At 26.8% G+C, this 22,601-nt stretch overlaps 1 protein-coding gene across 2 annotated transcripts in view; it reads left to right on the top strand.

Annotated features, from left to right (window-relative positions):
• Positions 1-21,699, top strand: part of LOC107445943 (ninjurin-2) — a 30,198-nt gene extending 8,499 nt beyond the window's left edge. Inside the window, exons 1-3 of one of the 2 annotated variants that reach the window (XM_016060459.3) lie at positions 13,105-13,310; positions 16,828-17,031; positions 21,289-21,699. In XM_016060459.3, the coding sequence (XP_015915945.1) occupies positions 13,236-13,310; positions 16,828-17,031; positions 21,289-21,450 (441 nt within the window). In that variant the 5' untranslated portion in view covers positions 13,105-13,235 and the 3' untranslated portion in view covers positions 21,451-21,699. Of the gene's footprint in view, positions 1-13,104; positions 13,311-16,827; positions 17,032-21,288 lie in introns of those variants that run through there. The other variant, XM_016060458.4, reaches the window with a different exon arrangement.
• The last annotated feature ends 902 nt before the right edge of the window (positions 21,700-22,601 follow it).

The raw sequence follows: 22,601 nt of genomic DNA, 5'->3' as shown, positions 1-22,601 counted from the left end.
GAGAAATTTCTTATAAAGCGATCTGCGTCTTTTGAGTTGTTCGCTTTTCTTCTGGATTTGTCGTTCTTTTTTTAGAAAGAATTTTCATCATTGTAAATCTTATGCTACTTTATGTACTATTAAAAATACTATAAACCATATTTTTTTCAAACAAAGTTATTTGTTTAAATTTTTTTAACAGTAAAAAAATATTTTGTTTTAATTGATATAAATTTATTTAGGATAAATTTCAGTAGTCGATTGAAGTTTATAAATTTATGAAGAAAAGGCTAAAAAAAATGAAGAAAAGGCTAAAAAATTGCAGCTAAAAAATCTGATATTAACTATGCATTATATGCATTTTCAAATTCAATTGTGTCAACTCTTTTGAAGCTCTAAGTAATAAATTTATTTTATTTTTATTAGAAAAAATGATGTGTCTAATTTTGGTTTTAAAATAGTTCTAGTTTTGTATCAGTTCGAATTAAAAAAAAATACTTAATTTCATCAATTTACATTTTATTATAATTTTGTTAACGTCATTGCTTTGTATATAAGTAATTTCTTTAGTCAAAATTAAACAAATAAATTACTAAAAATATTTTTTTTTAAAAATTGCTGAAATGCAGAAATATTAAAATATCTAATTTAATCTGATTTTAAAATAGTTAAAATATCTTACTTAAAAATTTACAATACCTCAAAATTAAAAAAAAATTACAATTATATATTGTTTTGCTTTTATTTCATATTTTATGCATTTTTTTATTAATATAGATAGTGTATGTTATCTCCGTCCTTAACATGTATGTTTTGAAACCTTATCAAAATCTAAGAAGTTAATAACCAGAGATTAATAAATAATAAAGAAAAAAGTTGGAGAATTATTATCGAGGAAAGCGAGTTTTAAAAACATCAAAATATGTTTGATTGCCGGAAGACTCTCATACTCTCACTTTAAAGGCAAGATGAGGTTTTTCTGGAGATACATTAGAAAATATACTTCTGAAACAATGACTGTATAATTACTTCAAATTTCCTGCAGTATAACCACGGATTTAAAGTTTCATTATATTTTAAATTTATGATTTTAAAGTAACTTCCCAAAAACAGCAGTAATTTTGTAGAGAATAGTTAAAAGATTGTTTTTTTTTTAATAAATTGCTAAAAATTACCTTCACATTGCCTGCAAAATAACTGAAGTATTTTTGCAGTTAAGATTAAACCACAGCAAATTTACAGTTGACTGTAGAATAACTGCAAAAATGCAATTCTGTAGGTAAACTGAAATTTATTTTTAACGGGGATTGGGAAAATAATCTATTTACTTTTGCAATTATTTTATAATTACAACTTTCATTATGCAGTTGTGTAATGCCCATAACAAATGTTGTAGTCAAGTTGTATTAAATATCAATGGGACTTGTTGTCTCTAAACAATAGACGAAAATTACTTTTTCCCCGTTCTTATTCCCTTTCCCACTATAGTAATTTTATCTTGGGCCTTGACTAAAACACTTCCTTCACGAAGATGAATAAAGAGATTAGGATATTCAATCCTCATTTTACTACAATGAACTATTTTATTTCTTTTTTCTCTGACGTGAACTAGAATGACTATTATTATGTGACACTTTGAGTCAGTCTAAAGTCGAATCGGTGTTCATATTTGTTGATTTTTTAGCAATATGAGAAGCCTGATTTTATTTTTAGCTGTATATAATAAAGAAATTGCCCGCTGGTTGTAGTTAAATATGGAGTAGTGTTCTATGTTAGATGTAGTCATATTTTTCGAACTTAATGTTTTTTAATCACAAACGGCAACGTTTTTAATACTAAAGCAGCAAAAAATATCAAATGTTTAGAAACTTTATTATACAAAGAATAACATTTAAGTAATACTAATGTATAAAAAATATTTTAATAATGCTAATGAATAAATAATATATTAATAATACCTATGTATAAATAAAATATGTGTATAAATAAAATGTGTGTATAAATAAAATCTATTAATAAATAACATATAAATAATACTACATATCTTCCTCATAATAATTATACTGTAAGGCAAAATTAAATTATTTATAATAGCAGTCTGTCTAACAAATATGGTGAACATATGTGAAAACAAACGTAATTAGCCAGGGCTCAAGGTTGTAAAGATAAATCGCATGACAGATTTGTTGTAAATTAACAATACGGCTTTGAAAATTAAGAAAAAGTATGAATACCAGCTCCTATGCAAATATTTTGTAAAGAACATCATATATGTATCAATATAATATGCCTTGAGAACACAATGACCAAGGGGGTACAAAAACCCTTTGAACAAATAATGATTGTCTATAGTTTGTAAAATGCACATTTTTGTTGAGAAACAGTTAAGTTGGCAGGGTTAGGACTATTTCTAAACAATTGAAATGCTTGAGGCAAAAAAATGATAAGCCACATTTTTAAAACTGTTCAAGCGTTTAGGGGAAGATACCAAGATTTCTTTTTAGGCAAAAAGATGTTTCTGTGTATTGTGCAGCTATATAGTGGGAATTCCATAAATTATGAATTACTACCTAGAAACAATATTAAGGAGCACAGATTGATGTATAAAAAATTCCCTCTGTGGGAAAAGAGTAGTTTATGACCCAAAACTCTTTAAATGCTGAGAAGCATTTTCAGTTGCTAAAAATATTAAGTATAATCCAAATTTTAATTTTTTATAACATTAATTAGAGGTCTTTTATATCTTTATATGACCTCATCCACCTGAAACTACAGCTAATTATCACTTATTGTGATAAACTTTTACATATACTACACTAAATAAGTCACTGTCACCGTCACTTCAGAAAATTTTCGCCGTTCGTACTTCTCACTGTCATAACTCAAAAATTATTGGCTGGAACAATATAAAACTTTGTAGATTTAAAGAGAAATGCTAAAAGTACATTCTGGAATCAAAATGTAATTGGTGCGATCATTGCTTTGCTATTTTACATCTAACTAAAGATTTCATTTTTGCGCCGCGTAATTCAGTCTAGGGAAAACTGTTAGCAATGGAATTATGATATTTTTTTACTTATATATTGTATTAACAGAGACAGATTATCAACGTAGGAAAGGAATTGCTATGAATTATAGAAAATGAAGAAAAGTATATTATTTCTAAACAATATACTTTCCATAATTTCTAAAATTGTTATGGAAAAAAAATTATATGAAATTTAACGAAACTGAGGAAAGAAATTATTGAAAATGGGGGAAAGCATATTATTGCTAAAGAAAATTTTTTTTTTAATGAAAATGTTTTTAGTTCAATAGGTTTCAAATCGGCTCGAGTTTCTTCATCTTTTTTTTTTTCAACTGTCTGTCTCGTAATTCTTTGTATTTTGCCGCAAAAAACACTTGAATAAGACAAAGACAGAGAATAAATTGAATTTAGGGTGCTTTTCTATGAAAGGATGACCGGAAGAAGTGTAAAAAAACATCTTGGCCACCCAAAGAGTTAGAATTGGTAATTATTACTTTTCGGGTCTTGTATTTCTCCGAACTTCGACATCATACGATTCAAATCTTGATAAAAGTAAAAGAAAGAAAGAAAAAAGTAATGAAAAAAAAACTAGATTTGTGTGTAAATTTCGGAGAAGGATTTCATTTATTTCTTTATTATATGCAAATCTTTATGCGATGATATGCATGGGTTGATTTTATTAATTTTTTAATGTTAGTGCCCCTTTCAGACATCGTATTTCTTTAATGAGACTTAAACTCTTTTTATAGTATATATATATATATATATATATATATATATATATATTAGAGGGACTACTTTTCTACTTTTTTCAACTCAATAAAGCCTTTTTTGTTTAATTTTTTAATAAAATAATGGAGAAAGATTACTTATATTTTTTTAATCATAAAACTAAACCAGTCTGTAAAATAATTTCTGCCAAAGCCTAGATTTCTTAATATTCACGACTTTATTATAACCTATAGGGTTATAGTCAAAACTTAAAGTAAAAAATTAAAATCTTTAATTTTTTTTACTTTTTTATTTTATTTTATTTTATATTTTAAACAAAAATCTTTTAAAATTAAATTTTTTTTAAAAATCTTTAAAAATGAAAATCTTTAATTTTTTTTTACTTATTTTATTTTATATTTAAAAAAAAGTCCTTTAAAATTAAATTTTTTTTTAAAAATCTTTAAAAATGAAAATCTTTAATTTTTTTTTTATTTATTTTATTTTATTTTTTAAACGGCCACTTTTTCTCTACAAACTTTGTTTCTTTTTTATATGAATGTTTATTTCCTCTTCTTAACAAAACTTTGTAATCGATATTAATTTATGCGAGAATGAAATGCTCACAATAAAATCGATTTTATTTAACTTTTACTCCAGTTAGAATATTTTTAAACGTTTTGCTGTTGTTGTTTTTAATCCTCATATTCTAATTCTGATTGTTTGAATTAAAGAATTGTAAATTTTGAAGTTAATATTATAAACTTGTTGACGATAATTAATTTTAGTATATGATAAAATTAGTTTTATCACTTATTTGACTTACAGCTTTTTTTTGTCTTTTATTTCTTGTCAAAAATTAAAGGTCAGTTAAATTTCGTGTTTACCCATCATAAATAAATAATTAAACAAAATCGGGAATTAGTTTCGTAGGTGTCTCAACTGGTTTTCGATAAAATTAGTTTTTCTCATTATAGAACTGTTGCACCCATGTTTTTCTTCCCGAATCTCTTAAAATATTGTTTCCTGTGTGTAGCATTTAATGAAACGCAACATTATATGAAACCAAAACAGCGAACGGAAGTTACACAACATCTGGATTTTAACTGAAGATACTTTTCTTATCATTTCTCTTTTTGCTTTCGCTCTGTTATTTTAAAATCTATTTTTGCCTGAAATATGTTATCTATCATTCATTGGTGCGTGAAGTTTCACTAAATAAAAAAGCTAATAAATATTATTTGGTTAAAGGGTTCCATTCTTTTGGAACACTCTTCATTTGTGCACCAAATAACACCAAGTGATGGCTTAGAGATTAATAAATTTTCTTAAGAGTTTCTCAAGAAAATTTATTAAATCAGTCTCTTATTCATTATAGAAAATTCAGACTCTTATTCATTACAAATAAGCATAGGAAATAACAGTTATTAAAAAATATGTTTCGGTAGTTTTATTTAAATAATTGTTCTAATAAACTGTTACAGAATAACATTCAGTCACAAACCTTTCGCAAAAGCTTAGGAACGAATAATGATGCACATTTACTTTTAAGAAAGACAGTGAATAGAAATCCTTTAGCATGTCATGCTTCACTTTTTACTTTTTACAAAATTGCTGGAACTTCTCAAATGAGAAAAATATTGGTTTAAAAGTTTTGATAAATTTAAAGTGCTTTAAAATAAAATAAAGAATCACTGTAAAGAAATGTAAAAAACTAATAACTGCAAAAAATTCCGGATCAAATTTCGTTAAAAAAGTAGAGGCATACTGAGTGGCGGTACTTTTTACCCTAAAATCCATTTTTGCCGTAAAACCTTAAGGAACAAAAAATCTAATATACAGTAAATTTAATAGTAATATTTACTGTAAAATCACTGTAATTAAATAAATATAAGTGTAAAAATTGCGGTATAAAATTTTACGGTAAAACTGGATTTTTGGATTAAATGAATTTTACGAATGCTGCTCCCAGGTATTTTTTTACCAGTATTTTTTACCGTAAGTTAAACCGGAATTTTTTACAGTGCACGCTCAACTATCAAAACTATTTTCTCTCCATATTTTCTTGAATATTCATTTTTATTGCAATTTATTTTTAAAATTATTATTTTTCTACGAAATAGTTTTTAAAGATGTTAATAGTTTTTAAAGGAAAGCAAACCAAATAAAAAAAATATGTGAAACTGAAGAAAGCTTTTATTTTTATAAAAGTTTTTTTAATATAGTTTTTCATTATGTTATTCGAGTACACTTTTCTTTTACTTAGTCTTTTATTTTTGTTTTTTTGTCCTGTTTGTTGCACTAGAGATTGCCTTGTTGCTCGATGGTTAAATTTATTGGATATATAAATATTAAATATTCAACAATAGTCATTAAAGCGATGGTAAGACGTTAATAACAATGCAAGAATAGCTAAGTTAATTGTATGGGTACATTGTACTAAGTTAATTGTAAGTTAATAGCAAAACTTTATTTTTTGAAAATTTGCAATTTTTAGCTTTTCCCTTAATTTATTTATTTATCAGTTTGCTTATTTATTTTGTGTTTCGCTGGCGTGTGTGTTTTGCAAAAAATGTATGGTGACAGGTGAAGTTAATACATTGACAAGATTTCTGTAATCCCTTTAAAAGGGTGAATTTCGGAGAAACGAAACGATTATTTAACGATAATCTTATAATATTAATAATTAAATTTAAATTTAATTATTAATATTATAAGATTATCGTTAAATAATTAATTATTGTCATGTATAATATTAGATATAATATTAACGAATATATAATATTACAGTATTATTATGTATAATGTTATATATAATATAAAGTAATAATATTAAAGAATTAAATAATTAATTATTGTAATGTGTTTCATTCAGATTATCTCTGTGTTTCAGGTTTTTATAGGTTTTTGTGCGAAAGTCAAATATATATTGTGGTTTAAAAAAATATCGGAATTTGGTGGTTCATTTAGATTTTAGAATGATAACGTAAAATAAATGTTTTACTTAATAGCTTTTCCTCTTTACTAGCTTTCATCTTTTGATTATAAAATAGAAACAATTCTTTTAATTGCTATTATTATATCCTTTTACGAAGGTAATTATGATTGTTATTTTTCCGCACAGTCATTATGCGTTTGTTTATAGCAGACATTTTAAAATAAACGCCGATAATTGCGATAAACCCGATTGTATATTATGATAAAGTGAAAAGAATATGCCAATATAATTTTCATTTTGAGGGAAAACTAAGCAGTTTTTTAAAATAATGTTCAGAATGATTTATCGTCAAATTTTTGAATTTCATTCTAATAAGAAGGCAAACTATTACTTCTCATAATACATTAATATACGACCTTGGTTGTAATACACAGCTATTAGTTTATAATTTATTGTTTCATGTGGTCATTTTTCTTTTTTTTTTTACAACTGATAAACAATATATATAGTAAAATCTTACTATCGTTCACCAATTTTTGAGTGAATGACATGAAATATGTACGGGTATATTTATCAATTTGGGAAATGACGAAGTGAAGTTTTTTTTTAAAAAAAAAGCATTTTTCTAATAATAGAAAACATAGTTTCTTCGATTTTTTTTTAAAAAATCTTATTTTTTCTTCGAATTAAAAATTGTTGTAATGCTCTTAGTTATTAATTTTAAAAATTAATTCAATGTGTGCTCATTGTGCTATTTTTTTAATCCATATTTTAATTTTTGGCAATTATTTTGTGTAAATCCATTATAATCGTCACTTTTATAGTATGGGTGTAACACTTTTTAATCTTAAATTCAATATATTGATATAGAAATGTAAACTGCAATTATTGAGCAATCAAATGAGGATTACCTTTTTGATAAACGGGATGATTTTTCAAAGTTAACTCTATAAATTTCTATGTTGTGAAAAGAATTTCTTTGAATAATTTTTAATTCGTTTAATTTATATAAAAAATTTATTTTGTAAGTTAATATCTATAGAATAAAAAATCTTCATTTGAAACAATTTTAACAAAAGTGCATTACTTTATGCTAGCTTATGTCGCATGTATTCATTATTTGATGGTTTTTTAAAATTTGAATGATTTCTTAGAATTAAAAATCAACTAAATTGATAAGTGTAATAATTATACAACAATGATAGTGAATATTAAAAATGTTTATTAAAACTTATTAATTTTGCGCTAAAAATATTTTTTTCTAATACACTAATTTTTTTTCCTGTTGCAGTTTATGAATTGAACTTTAATTTGTAAAAAATTCAATTAATTATGAGTTTTTAAAACAGAGTTATGAATATTTGAAAAAAAATCTGCAAAAATATTTAACGCCTGCTAATTTTTTTAATTAAAATTCGAAATTAAGAAAAAAAAAATTCATAGGCTACTTTCTATCAGAATAGACAACAAAATTACGGAAAAACTTTATGTGCTTTGTATTTTAGTGAAAAATATTTTTTCTGAGACACTATTTTTTTTTCTGTTGCAGTTTATGAATTGAACTTTAATTTGTAAAAAATTCAATTAATTACGAGTTTTTAAAACAGAGTTATGAATGCTTGAAAAAAAATTCTGCAAAAATATTTAACGACTGCTATTTTTTTTAATTAAAATTCAAAATTAAGAAAAAAAAATCATAGGCTACTTTCTATCATAATAGACTACAAATTTATGAAAAAACTTTCTGTGCTTTGTATTTTAGTGAACTAGCTAGAAGATTTTGATCCATATGATAGTCAGGATTATTTAAAATTTTTAGTATCTTATTTTTGTTGTTATTTTTTGTTATGATTAAAAACTTACAAACATCACCTTGAAGTTTTAAATTAGCATCGGTTTTGATTTTGCTAATCGATTATGATATGCTTGTTTGACCTGTCACAAAAATATATTTATTTCCTTAAACGTTTCACCTGACCACGCTTTTTCAATGACCTTATAATTGGAAACAAATTACCTATCTATAAATGTATCCTGACAACGAGAAAATGAAGAGGTTGCATTTATAATGTTTTCATTTCTAGCCAGAATGCTTGATTAGAAAATGTCAGCAATACAATGAAATCTTTTTAATCAATTCGATTTGATGTATTAATCACATGTTGAAAAGGATAAAAGTACTTTAAGTGTGAAGCATTAGACTTTTCTTATTGATCGTAGGATAAGCATTTCAATAATGGTATGTTGTTTTTTAATATTTAGTTGAGGATTTATTCGTCGGGATTTTGATATTTTTAATGTATATTACATTAAAGTATGTGAACTTTCGATTAATGTTGCGTTGTTTTGGATAGCTTTATTTTTAATTCCTTCTAATTAAACTTCTAAATATCTTTATTTACATGAAAATTAATAGTACTAACAAAGATTAAAAAAAAAATTCCAAAATCGTGCTCTCTATTTCGGAAATATCATAAAAAATTTTCAATTACTATCAAAATAAATGGATTCCAAGATTAAAATATATAAATATTTTTTAAGGCCTGCCTAAGTTATATAAAAATATAACTTAGGGATTTAAAAAAGTTTTTTAAAAAGGATTTAAAAAAGTTTTTTTAAAAGGGATTTAAAAAAGTTTTTAAAAAGTTTTTAAAGTATAAATGAAACGTGTTGCGTCTTGTAGAGGCTTTAAAAAAACTTATAAGAAAAAGTTTTCCAAAATCGTGCTCTCTATTTCTGAAATATCATAAAAAACTTTCAATTACTATCAAAATAAATGGATTCCAAGATTAAAATACATAAATATTTTTTAAGGCCTGCCTAAGTTATATAAAAATATAACTTAGGGATTTATTTAAAAAAGTTTTTTGAAAAAGGATTTAAAAACGTTTTCATAAAGTTTTTAAAATATAAATGAAACGTGTTGTGTCTTGTAGAGGCTTTAAAAAAACTGAAGGATTTGAAGTTAAAATTGAACTTGAAAAATTTTGTCAACTGAATTGTTGGAACTTTCATATTATTAAGAATGCAGTTTTCCCTAACTCATTTCAAAAATTAACATTTACGGAAAAGATAAAAAAAAATAATAATAAATAAATAAATTAAAAAAAAGAATTTAGATAAAAATTCGAACGTTTATTATGGATAATTTAGTTGAATGAAGAAACATATATATGATTGGCAAAAATTCTACAACTAGCATTATCTTTCTCCGTTCAAGTTAATAATTCAAAAAGTAAATATTTAGCTTTATATAATATTGCAAATGTGAATTTTAAAAATAACTAAAATTAATATATTAGCTTTATTCGTGAATTTGTAATCATTTTTTTAAACAAAAAAAAAACAGTGACTTCAAGGAGATGGGGACAGATGAACAACTTCGTCAAAACAGTGGCAATTGTCAATAATCATAAAGCCAGGGAAGACCAGGTTCCCTATTTCCAGTCCTTAATTTTTTTTAAATAAATTTTAAAGGGATTTTTGAAATGAAATTTATAGGATTAGTTTCATAAAAATTCTGATAAAATTACTATACTCTATGGTAACAGGGCTAAAGAGAATAGAAGGGCTGGTTCACTCCTTTGAAGTATCTCTCGCCGCGCCGATCCTCCGACGTCACTCTAGTGACGTCACTTTGGCGCAAAGCTCGCATTTTTACTTCAAGAACGGAGCGTTCGGCCTTACTAGCTCTAACTAATATTGGATCATTTCTTTTTGCGAGATATTCTAAGACATTTGTTATTTTCTATAATGACTTTCCTCAGTTTTTGCAGTGAATTTACAAGAATTTAAAACTATTATCGAAATGCCAGTTTGCGCGATTGCAACTTGCAAAAATTCTGATATAAAAACAAAAGGAAAAAGTATAATTTTTCGCGTGTTCCCTAAAGTAAATGAACAACTATGTAAAGAATGGATTCCGAAATGACACAGTTAATATAAAACAGCAATACGTCTATTCTGTCGTAAAGAACTTTTATAAAAATTCATTATCTAAATAGAAACCGCCTCGCTACTTCATAAAGAAAGGCAGGTGAAAAGAATTAAAAAATAGATAAAGTCAAAGGAAATTAAAATGTAAGTAAAAAGTATAAATAAAATATATAGTATATAGTTGAAATTCACCTAATTTCATAACATATTTTTTAATGTAGTTATTCTAAATATTTATGATTTTTTTTAAAAATTATATTCTCTTCAATTTGAATATCTATATATTATATCATCGTAAATTTAACTGTCTATAAACAATTGTAAAATTTCTAATGACATTATGAACCTAAATTATTATTTTGTTTCAGTAATTAGCGTTTAAGGTTGATGTTTCCTAATGATTAAGTATGAACAAATTGCTATTAACGACATATTTCAAAATCAGGGATTCTAAATTTAACTTAACTTATCTTTATAAAAGAATATGTAGATAAAAAAAGTGTCGATATATGCCTTCATTTTTCTTAATAGTTAAAGTTAAAACTGAACTTTTTAAAATAAAGTATTTATCGTGTCATTTTCACCAACTTGCAAAACATTTTTATAAGTTTAAAATGGTATTTTTTTAATATAATAACCAAGAAAGTTTTTCTTGAACTATGTTTATGAACGGAAATAATGTGTTAATTACGTAAAGTTTGAAGGCTAATAACCAGAAAAAGTCTAACTTATTTTTACAAGAGAAAGATGCAAAGTTATCATATCTTTGCTTGCGATCTCCGAGATCTGTAGACACAGTGACGTCGTGAGGAGGGAAATCGTAGCTTCAGCTCTAAGAGCGGAGTGAACTAGCCCTTGTATTCTCTTTAGCCCTGCTATGGTAATGACATTTCTGGTAAAAAAAATCATCATAATTCTGGTTAATAAAACCAAAATATACTTTATTTTAAACCATTTATTTGTTAATTTTTTCGTTTATGTGGTAACGATTTACCGGAAATTTTGGTTTAAAAAATTATAGTTCTTATTACCAAACATTAAGTAACAAAATACAAGACTGAAAAGTTATTTTAACCAAATAAATGGTTTTATGCCACGCTTTAACGTTTCATGATAAAGTTACATCATTTTACCACATTTACCAAATTTTATCATGTATTATGAAACCATCTACTATTGTTAATTTTTCCAAAATCCTTACTAAAGCGCTTGGGTAAGAATTACCGAGCTTTTTGGTGCTCCCAAAGATCCAGAAAACGGTAAACTTTACCATATTCTGGTAGTTTTGACTATACTTTTTCCCCCCTCAGTTCTGACCCAGGTTATTCTTCATAAAAAAACTGTATTGGTATAAGCTTATAAAGATTTTAATAATTTCGTGTTGTTTTCTATTATTTAGTTGAGTACTTATTTGCCGAAAAGGTTATATTTTTGTTTACCTGCATAATACATTAGAGTTGAGGAATATTTCGTTGGTGGTACGACGTTTCGAATTAAGTTTAATCTTCTCTATATATAAACAAAATAAAATTTTTGGAGCTGCAAAATATTAAGTATAATACTTCATTTGCCACCCATGACGAACGTTAATACAGTTTCATTTATTTTTTGTGAAATATTCTTTAACAAATAAAATTATAACGTGAATAAGAACGTGTTAAAAATGCTTCAGCTTAGAATGTTTGAACTTCGAACAAAGTGTTTGAAGTTTTTGATTATATATCCGTTACCAATTGCGCTAATTAAAAGTTTTTTGTTTGCGAGGAATCCTGTGCAAGAACAATGTAAATCCATTTTTTTCTTTCATTTCAATGTATTTTTGACTGTGGACAATATAGCTGCTTTAATTGTTAGTGTAAGAACCAAACAGAAAATATAAAATAAACCTTCGCTGTGTGGTAAACAGTGTAAGAGGGGCTATGTAAATTCCATTCACGTGCCACCCATGATTTGTGAATTTGAACTTTCCTTGTTACTGCATTGAACTTTTTATATTATTATATAAAGGTCAAAATTTCTTTAAGACAGGCATCTATGCATTAAAATCTTGTTGGGGAAAGTGCATTGAAGCAAATAGAGCCTATTTTGACGAAATAAACAGCTTTTGACAAGAGATATGCAGTTTTATATATTCACTTAAAAATCAATGTTTCCTACGCACCAACCTAATAACCCTTCTTTTTTTTTTTGAGCCACGTGTCGACATTGTTGTCAAACATAACTTAATTGCTTGAGAAAAAAACAGTCAACTAAAGAAATAAGTCAAATTCATTTCGAAATTGTCTTCTGAATTATCCTGAATGGACAGTACATCAGGAAGTCTTTAATATACAAAATACTATCACTTCTTGTAAGGAAAAGCATGCGAGAACTGACATTTACTTCATTGTTTCATTTTATATGTTGAATGTTTGTCCATGATCGCTGACCTTGATTCAATTGTAATTACCTCAAACATTCCAACGATTAACTTCAAGATTTAAAACTCTTAAGATAAGGGAAAGAACAGCATATTACGAGCTATTATGCAGTGAAAAGGTAATTAAGTGATACTTTCAGTTTATAATTCGTACAAACAGGAAAGATCTTAAAAGAATGTTAACAGCTAACACTTAGGGAATTTAGACACATCCTTTGTTTACTATGAAGAAATTTAACCTGAAAAAAACCTTCAGAGGTTTGAAAATTCCTGTTGCCAATAAGGATCAGGATTCAATGGTATGTTTTTTAAAACATTTTCTGTGCAATTTTCAGGGTGAAACTCTCAAAATTTAGATTGATATTTTGCATTCAAGGCCTGACTGTACGAAAAATTTGAGCTAGGGACAGCAGCATAAAATTTGTGCCGTCTTTGCTTAAAACTTTATGTTTGTACTCCGAAAACTTTTTGGGACAGTATTTAATTTGTCTACATATTTTCATAGTTTTTATAAATTGTACGTTAAAGCTTTCAAATTAAACGAATATCGATCTTATAATTAATTTGCCATTTGCCTTACATTCTTAAGCATAAAGTAGGGTCTTCTAGATACAGAGCCCGTTGCTTAGGTCCCTTACAATAACCAGAATCTGTTTGTATCGAAACAGAATAACCTAATTTCAATAATAATAATAATAATAGTAATAATAATAATAATGAAAAAATAATAATCTCCTAGTGAATGATAAAAATGTTGTGGATGTGATCTGTAATAACGAATTATTGTTATTGTTTATTCTATATACAAACTAAATAAATGAAGAAAATATTTATTATCATTTCTTTATTATCAGGAACATATCAAAATGTTAATAATTAATATTGCATTTATTTTTAATTATAATTGCAGTTACAAGCCAATTAAGAAAGGGTATGCTTTTTTTCAGCCTTTTAAATAAGTTAATTTCAGAAATTAATATGAGTAAAGGAGTGAAGTTTTTAGGAATTAGTTTCTAGGAAAACATACTACTACGAGATATTCATATAAGTTATTATAGACATTTTATGGGTTATTCCACAATTTTTGGCTTTAAATCATGCAGTCCTAATAACTTTTAATAAAATAATTATTGGTGTCATTTACACTTATTCCAATTTTCATTATCTTGTAATGAAACATGCTGTGTTACATCCGTATCAGGCAGTTTTAATTTAAAAAATTTTTTTAAACTAATGAAAGTTACTGAAAATTGAAGTAAGTGTAAGCAAAAAGAGCTATTTTAATCAAAATTATTAGAAATCCATGATTTTTTTTAACTGAGTTGTGTGCTTTTAAGGTCAGCAAATATGACTTTCGAAAATGTGGGAATTTTCCTTCTGTAAAAATTAAAAGAGTTATCATTTTTTTTGTGTCACTAATTAGATATCGATACCATTGTTCACAGTAAGGAATAAAAAATTTATCTTACCTATTTTACTGTTTTATTGAGTTTTTAACATATCTTTCCAAACCTAATATTTTTTAAAAACAACAGAACATTAAAAAGGGGAATTAGAGGAATTTTTAAAAGCCTCTTAACTGCTTATGACTTTTTATGTTGCTGTATTCAGTTTATGCATCTGAATGTACATTTTTGCATTTATCATGCTACTCTACTGCTGTTATTATTTTAAATTTATGCTGTTAAATTTATCCTCCCTATTTTACTGTTTTATTAAATTTTTAACATATCTTTCCAAACCTAATATTTTTTAAAAACAACAGAACATTAAAAAGGGGAACTTAGGGAATTTTTAAACGCCTCTTAACTGCTTATGGCTTTTTACGTTGCTGTATTCAGTTTATGCAACTGAATTCACATTTTTGCATTTATCATGCTGCTCTTATGCTGTTATTATTTTATGTTTCATTACTAATTTTCGAGTAAAATTATGAAGTTGAATATCTAAAGAGTGGCTTGCATTGTACTCCATGTTGTGTCACTTGTCCCTACATATTATTTTTACATCATTTTAAGTATACTTACTTGAGACAAGAAATCTTGTGAAACTTAAAATGTATTCGGCCAACTGAAACATTTTCTAAAAATACACAAAGTTACGATTTGATTACTGTAAAGCTTATTAGAAAATTAATCAAAGAGTGTAGTGTTGCTCATTTTCAAACATAAATGTTTGTGGCTGCAAATGAAGAAAATAATAATTGTATGGTTAGTAGTTTTAGCTTAATTGAAAGAACTGAAAAAAAAACTTCAACATTAAATAATTAAAAAGATTAATGTTCGCATCAATAACATTTTTATATCAGAATACATTTCCCTAAAAATGAGTAAAATTTCATAATATTTTTATCTCATAGTTTTAGCGTAATGAGAGTGAGAAGCGAGAGATAAAATTTTATGCCACCGTTGGTGACGGTGACTATAACAGTAACTTTTTGGTGACGGTGACAGTAACTTTTTTTAAGTGAAAAAAAATATCGAATTTCAACGGAATTTTGTTAAATAATTTTAAGTGAATGCTGTGTGTTTACGACGGGAGTATGGTAAACGTTGTTTTTAGAAAACGCTCCAAAGTTTGCTAAGGCATAGTTCTTCCTCCAAATAAGTTTTGAAATAAATATTCTTTATCTTTCTCATTTATATGAATTTTAAATTTTCAATTCAAAGTTCACTGAGGCTTACATCCATACTTTAAAGTGTCGAAAGACTACCGCTATAGTTATAAAAGTGGTATTTAGATATTAGAAAGAGTTACGCATTACAATATGAGACAGCTTACTCAGCCACCTGGGGAAAAATTGGCGAGTTGGTGTTTCTATCATAAAAATGGTGCTAATTATTCACAAAAAGTAAAATGCAAAGTTGTAGAGCATCAATTATGTACGAATATACATTTTCTAGACATTAATTTTAAGGAAAAAACGCTTTAAGCACTCATTTTTATGGCAATTACTTACATTGTGACGTAACAAAACTATCTTGATAAAAATAATAATGATAATAATTAGAATTATTAAAATAATAATAATTATAATAATTTTTATAATAAAAATCATTAACTGATATCGCTATTAGATACATTTATTCTCGAAGTGCAAAGTTTTAAAAACAAATTGAATCTCGGAACCTAGTAGTAACAAATGGTTTCCCCCCATGTCCCATAAAGCTAAAATTTGGACCTTGTGTTCTTTATGGGATAAATAGAAAAACTAAAAGAGTTTCATTGTGAGACTTTGCAAGCCTAACCGACGGATATGCTAAATAACACGTTTTAACCGATATATAAGTCCCAAATTTGAACCACGTGTTTTAAGATTTTATAAGTCTGCAGTAAAATACATATTATAATTAAAGATGCAAATGGTGGCTTTAAATCTGCATCTAAATACGTATGAAATTTCTAAAAATCGGAATATCAAAAATTCTGTCATAGCATCCTACTATAATTTTGATGTCTTTCTTTTTATTCCGAAATTAGGCATAAAATAATTGGTGATAATAATTTTTCTATTGAATCAATTTTTCTGATTGTGTATAAAACAGCTCAATTTGAGGAAAAAAATGTAAAACACTGTTAAAAATTTAATTGTTGACATTTAACAGTGTTAAAAATTTAATTGTTGACATTTAACAGTGTTAAAAATTTAATTGTTGACATTTAACAGTGTTAAAAATTTAATTGTTGACATTTAACAATATTCTACTTCTAATGGGCTTTTTTTATTTACGTCTTTTCAAATTGCTGATTGTTTATTTCTTTTTGGTTGTTTTTTCATTATTGTTTAACTTTAGACTCTTAATCCAATAATTTCAGGAGCAACCTCGATGTGCTCGACCCTACAAACCAGGTATCGATGTCAATCTGTATGCCACGAAGAAAAGCGTGGCTCAAGGTATGATGGATATTGCCCTCCTCACTGCAAATGCTTCACAGTTGAAATACATTTTAAAGGAAGGAGCTGACAGTCGATTCTACCTTGTAAATGTCATATGTATTGGAGTTTCTATAGCTTTACAGGTTAGTTTCTCTTCTTCACTACTGGTAAAAACATATGAGACATTTGATGTGTATCTTGCACTTAACATTTTAATTTGACGTTGTATGGTAATTACTATCAAAATTGTATTAGAACAATGCTAGAAATAACCGTTTTTATCATAATTTAATGACGGAGTGAATCACCAGCAGATAATTAAATTATGTAAAATAGCTATTTCTGAGCCTGTTTGAATGCATTTTTTATAAAATATTAATAAAGGACAGTAAAATTAACATAAAATTAAGAAAATTTAGATAGATAAAAATGCCGTTTCAAATGTGCACGAACCTCCAGTTCATTATTGTGAAGCACCCTTAAAAGCGTTTGATGACATCTCAGTACATATCTCAATTAAGATTTGTTTTACTTTCTCTTCAAATTTGTAACTGTATTGAATAACAGAATTCAGTGAATTTTCGCATATTTTTACTCAACTCACTCTATATATTAGGGTACATCCTTTTCAAAATTTAAACCATTACACATTGCACAAAGTAAGAAAAGGAATACCTGAATAGTTTCTTGGATATTCACGTGCTAATTAAATAGAACAGATGATATCTTAAGTTACATAATCAGTCACAAAAACATATTTTTATACACAAATGTTCTTTTTTTATGCATGTAGATTCTTGACTCACAAAATATTAGGGAAGGGTAGTTACGGGAGTCAAGAATATATGGCCACAACGGTTTAGTTAAGAGAGCAGTCGGACGTTTGGTCCCCGTAATGTTAATTTCACTTTTTGCTAACTGCGCTTCTCAGGAATTATTGGGGCAGTTAAAAAAATTTTACGCACACTTATAAAACTATTTTAAGGTTCATTTCATGCAAAAAATTATTCTTATAATTATTTCTTTTTTCGAAATTTATTTTAAAAATAATCGAAAAAAATTTAAATTTTAAGGTACACAAATTTTTACCAATTCTTTTTAAAATATGTATTTTAAAATATTAAATTCTGAAATTTTGAACGTTAAAATCATTCTGTTAAAATTTTGTAATTTGTCATTTAAAACTTCATTGTTAAAATGAGATGTATGCATTACAATCCAAAGAATTTTCGACCATTATGAAATTATGAAATAAAAAATTATTATTGTTCTTTAAAAAATATTTTGCAGGAATTTATCTTTGAATGAAGAAGTTTTATGATTATGTGTTAATCTTTTTTTTCCTTTTTCAAATAGTTTCAGATAAATGACGAAATAAAATTACAGTAAAATTTACATTTAGGGTCCGAACAGTAAAATTTACATTTAGGGTCCACTTTCTTGACAAAACTATTAGAATCATATTTTTTCAGATTGCGGCTACTCTCCATATACTGAGTGCCTCTAATTTAAATCCTATCTTAAAAAAGTATCTTTCTAAAATTCAGAGAAAGAGGTCTTTGTGTATGATTTCGTTGCTTAAAATATCATCTGCACTAATTAATTAGCATTCTCATGATTAGCTTAAACCAGGGATGGGCAAAATTTTTTGGTCGTGGGCCAAAAATCTAGAAAAAAAAAGTTTGGTGGGCCGAGTAAAAACTTCTAAAATAAAAATTCTAACTTCTGAAATAAAATAAAGTCAATTCACCATTGAACGCATGGCACTCTACATCAACTTTGCATTTTTTAGTTGCCATTTCGGGATTAAAAATGCTTACAAATAACTCAAAAAGGCAGTAGCCATTTCATACATTTAATAATTTCAACATTTTTTACAATGACGTTGTATGCGTGCAGCCTTTCCATACGCCAGTGTTTCCCAAAGTGTGGTACGCGTACCCCCAGGGGTACGGGAACAGTTTAGCGGGGGTACGCGTTCTTATGCAAAATATCTTACAACAAACGAAAATTTCAAAAAATTTCATTTAAAAACAAAGCTAGCCATGAAAATTTACGATTACGTACTTTTCTATTGGCTATTTTTTGCAAAGTTAACAGTTAATAATTAGTGGTGCATACAGCCAGTTGTGATTTTTAACTTTTGTGCAATTTTTCTATAGTAAAAAATACATTAATTTTTTAATTAGTGGTACACAGCGCTAAAAAAAATTTAGAAAGGGTACACAAAAAAGGTAAGTTTGGGAAACACTGCCATACGCAGTAAATTATGTTAGAACTCACGCCGGAGGAAAAATCCGCTCGTTGGAACTTAAAATGCGTAGTAAGCCTCATGTGAAGTACAATTCACCTATATTAGATTCCATATGTCTGCTCCTCGAGAAAGACAAATACTATTTGGAGCTAATCTACGGCTATTCTATAAGGAACTTTTGCTTTCAACGTTTTATCAATTGAAGCTGTTAATGCTAACTATTTTAATTAATTTATGTTTTGTAGAACAAAAATAGAGAAAGTAAAAAGTTAAAATTCGGTCCGCGGGCCGGATAAAATCTTCCGGCGGGCCACAGTTGGCCCGCGGGCCGTAGTTTGCCCATCCCTAGCTTAAACCATACTGATTGCATTTTAGTTCATAAAAATTTTATAGGTTTATAAAAGTTAATCTGGTGTTCCATTCTAAATTTTGCTTATTGTTTAAGTCGCAAAGAATTAATTAAATGGAAAAAAAAATTCAGAATATTTTTTTCACTTATATATATATTCCGAAGGTTAAATTAAAAATAATTGAAACAATTTGTCGAATGAAATAAAAACGTATATAATTTTTTTTTCATTACAATAATTGAAATAGTGAGCTTAAGTTTTAATTAATTTCAATCTCTTCCCTTAAAATCACGTCTCTTAAAATATAATTTTAGAACCTTTGTCGAAAATACTGCCATATATATGCACATTATGGTGCTCAAATTAATACTTAAGCTTGGGAAAAAAAGAAAGAACTTTATCCCAACCTAACGAAATATTATCTAGGAATGTATATTGAAAGCATCCAAATTTGTTTGCTTGCCAAAGGAAACAAAGATATATTAGAAGGTGGTTGCTAGAAACACCTCCAAATTTCTTCCAGCAATGAAACAGCATTAATCTTGCCTTTCCCGTCTGTGAGTCAACAGATTTCGATATTTTTTTTTTCCTTTGAAATTTTAACTTCAGCAAATCAACGCCCATACATTTTACTTTAGTTTTTACAAAGCTTCTAAATATATATATTGAGAACAAAGATTACAGAACATCCTGTATTTTCTGAGTAATATGCAACGTTTTTTGCTTTATTCCATTAAACATTGAGTTTCTAGTCGCAGCACTTTTGTGCTTTTTTTTACTACACCATACTTTTTGATGTTTCACTGTGAAATCCTCTATTTAACCTTCTGATTTTTTCCTTTGTTCTTAAGGCAGAAAAGAAAATGCAAGAAGTCTAGAGTAATAAGCACTCAGAAGCGATTTTCGCCTCGAGTGGTGAGAAAAATCTCACCAGTGATAAAGGCTTATGGGTAACCTTTATCATTGCAGCATATTGGTAACATAATATAATTATAATGGCTAAACATAATACAACTATAATTTATCTTTTCTTAAAAAAAGTTATCCCGACTTTTTTTTTTTAAGAAACTTTTCTGTAGTTTCGTTTGTACATTAAATTTCTACTACTTCTTCGCCATGCTTCACATTTTCGGGAAATTAATCAAATTGAATCCTTTTGAAAACGTATTTTGTAGGACATTTTACGCAACTTTAGTCCATCAATTGGTTCAACGAATATCTGTTCACAGAAATACTGAAATGATGAGTTTTCCGAAAATAAATTCCTGGTCTTAAAATAATTTTATTAATAAAATTGGAATAAAGTGGAATTGGTGCTTAAACTTGAATATATATAAAATGTTATCATAAATTCCGAAAAAGAAGCAATATAGCAATTAATAATCCCGTTTTCGCTTTACTGTTTAATATTGTTGGCACAGTAACAAAAATGTAACGTCTATTATAGCTCACGCGGAGAAAAAAATCTCTAGTAAAATTACCGTACTGTATAGTAATGACATTCCTAGTAAAATAATAATAAGAATTTTGGTTAATAAAACCAAAATATACAGTATTTAAACCATTCATTTGGTAATTTTTTCCTTCATATGGTCACGGTTTACCGAAAATTGTGGATTTCAGAATTATAGTTCTGTTATTAAAAAGTATGTTGATAATAAAAAATAACTGTTACAAAATAACTGTTACAAAAAATAAATGTTACAAAAAATAACTGTTACAAAAAATAACTGTTATTAAGTTGAAATTAAAATTTAATACTGTTTGAAACTTATCACAAAAATTTAATTTTTCAGCTGATTGTTGGTGTTCTTTTGATTTTAAATACTCGATATAACATCAATTTAGTAAGCCATCAATCAAAAGCAGAACTTATCAACAACCTTACAATCATCGGTATTTTTCTTATTACTGTATCAAACGTTTTTGTGTCTGCCTTTGGATCTACTCCAAGATGAAAGAAGATTTGAGTAATCACATTTTTAGCTTTTACACTTTTACAAACCAAATCATGTTTTTAAAAATATCTTGTTTAATGTTTGTAACAATGTGTTATGCCATTTGCTTATGTAATAGTTGTCATTTCAATGTATCCAGTGTTTGTACACTGTGAAAGAATTTTCATTACTGCGGTGTTTGTAACAATGGTGTTGTCTTATTAGCTAATAAAAGGTTTTCATTTTAATAAATTAGTTTTTAGCAGGAAAGTATTTGAATTTTTTGTTCTAACAATTGCATATTGAATCTACAACATTATATTTTAGACTTCTTCTATTTTCTAAGTGACATTACATTCTTCATTGAGCTCATAATATAAGATTTTAAAAAATGATTAGGTTATATAATTTCTAGACGGGAACTTTTAACACTATGAAAAAATTTTCATTACTGCGGCGTTTTTCATCTTTATCGGGTTATTGACTAAGTTAAAAGAAAAATGTGTGTTTTTTTTACAAGTTTTTAAGAAAGACACTATTTAAGTTTTTGAAAGTAATAGGATGATAATAAGCATTAAAAAAAATTTTGAATATTTTTTTACTTAATAGTCGCATTTGGAGTCATATTAAATTGCAATATTCATGATTCGAGTTGTTCACTTTCAATATGCTAATTTATAAGTACTAATTAGCGTATTAGCCTACCTAACCACTGAAAGAAAGAGTGAAAACTGTTCATAAAATTAAAAATTCTTCACAACATATTTTTTTTGGCCTTTTCTTAACAATCGACATAGGCGAAAAGAGCGTTCAACCTAATCTGTGAAATAAAAGCTTCATATTGTTTACTTCGGAGAATGTTCGAAAGTTTTTACCCCAAGGTCTTTCTTCAGTAGCTCGACAGCTCTGGGTGGGCCCTGGTCTTTACCAGAAGTTCCCTCCAGGCAACTCTACATTTGGCTACTCCTCTCCAATTCATAACCTTAACTATGTTTAGGTTATTTTCAACACTAACTTATATAGAACTCGTTTACCAAAAGAGTATTTTTCATTATTTTTTATATATATTGAAAGCTTACGCAATTATAAAATATAACATATTTATATTGTAGCATACTACGCAATAAGCTTCTTAAATTAATTTTATATACTTCTCGCGAACTACCAACCGG

Source organism: Parasteatoda tepidariorum, chromosome 11, assembly GCF_982258835.1.
Source record: "Parasteatoda tepidariorum strain Cologne lab strain chromosome 11, Ptep-v5.0, whole genome shotgun sequence".
NCBI classification, from domain to species: Eukaryota; Metazoa; Arthropoda; class Arachnida; order Araneae; family Theridiidae; genus Parasteatoda; species Parasteatoda tepidariorum.
Note: the sequence above shows the minus strand (reverse complement) of the source record. Positions and strands in the feature narration are given on the sequence as shown.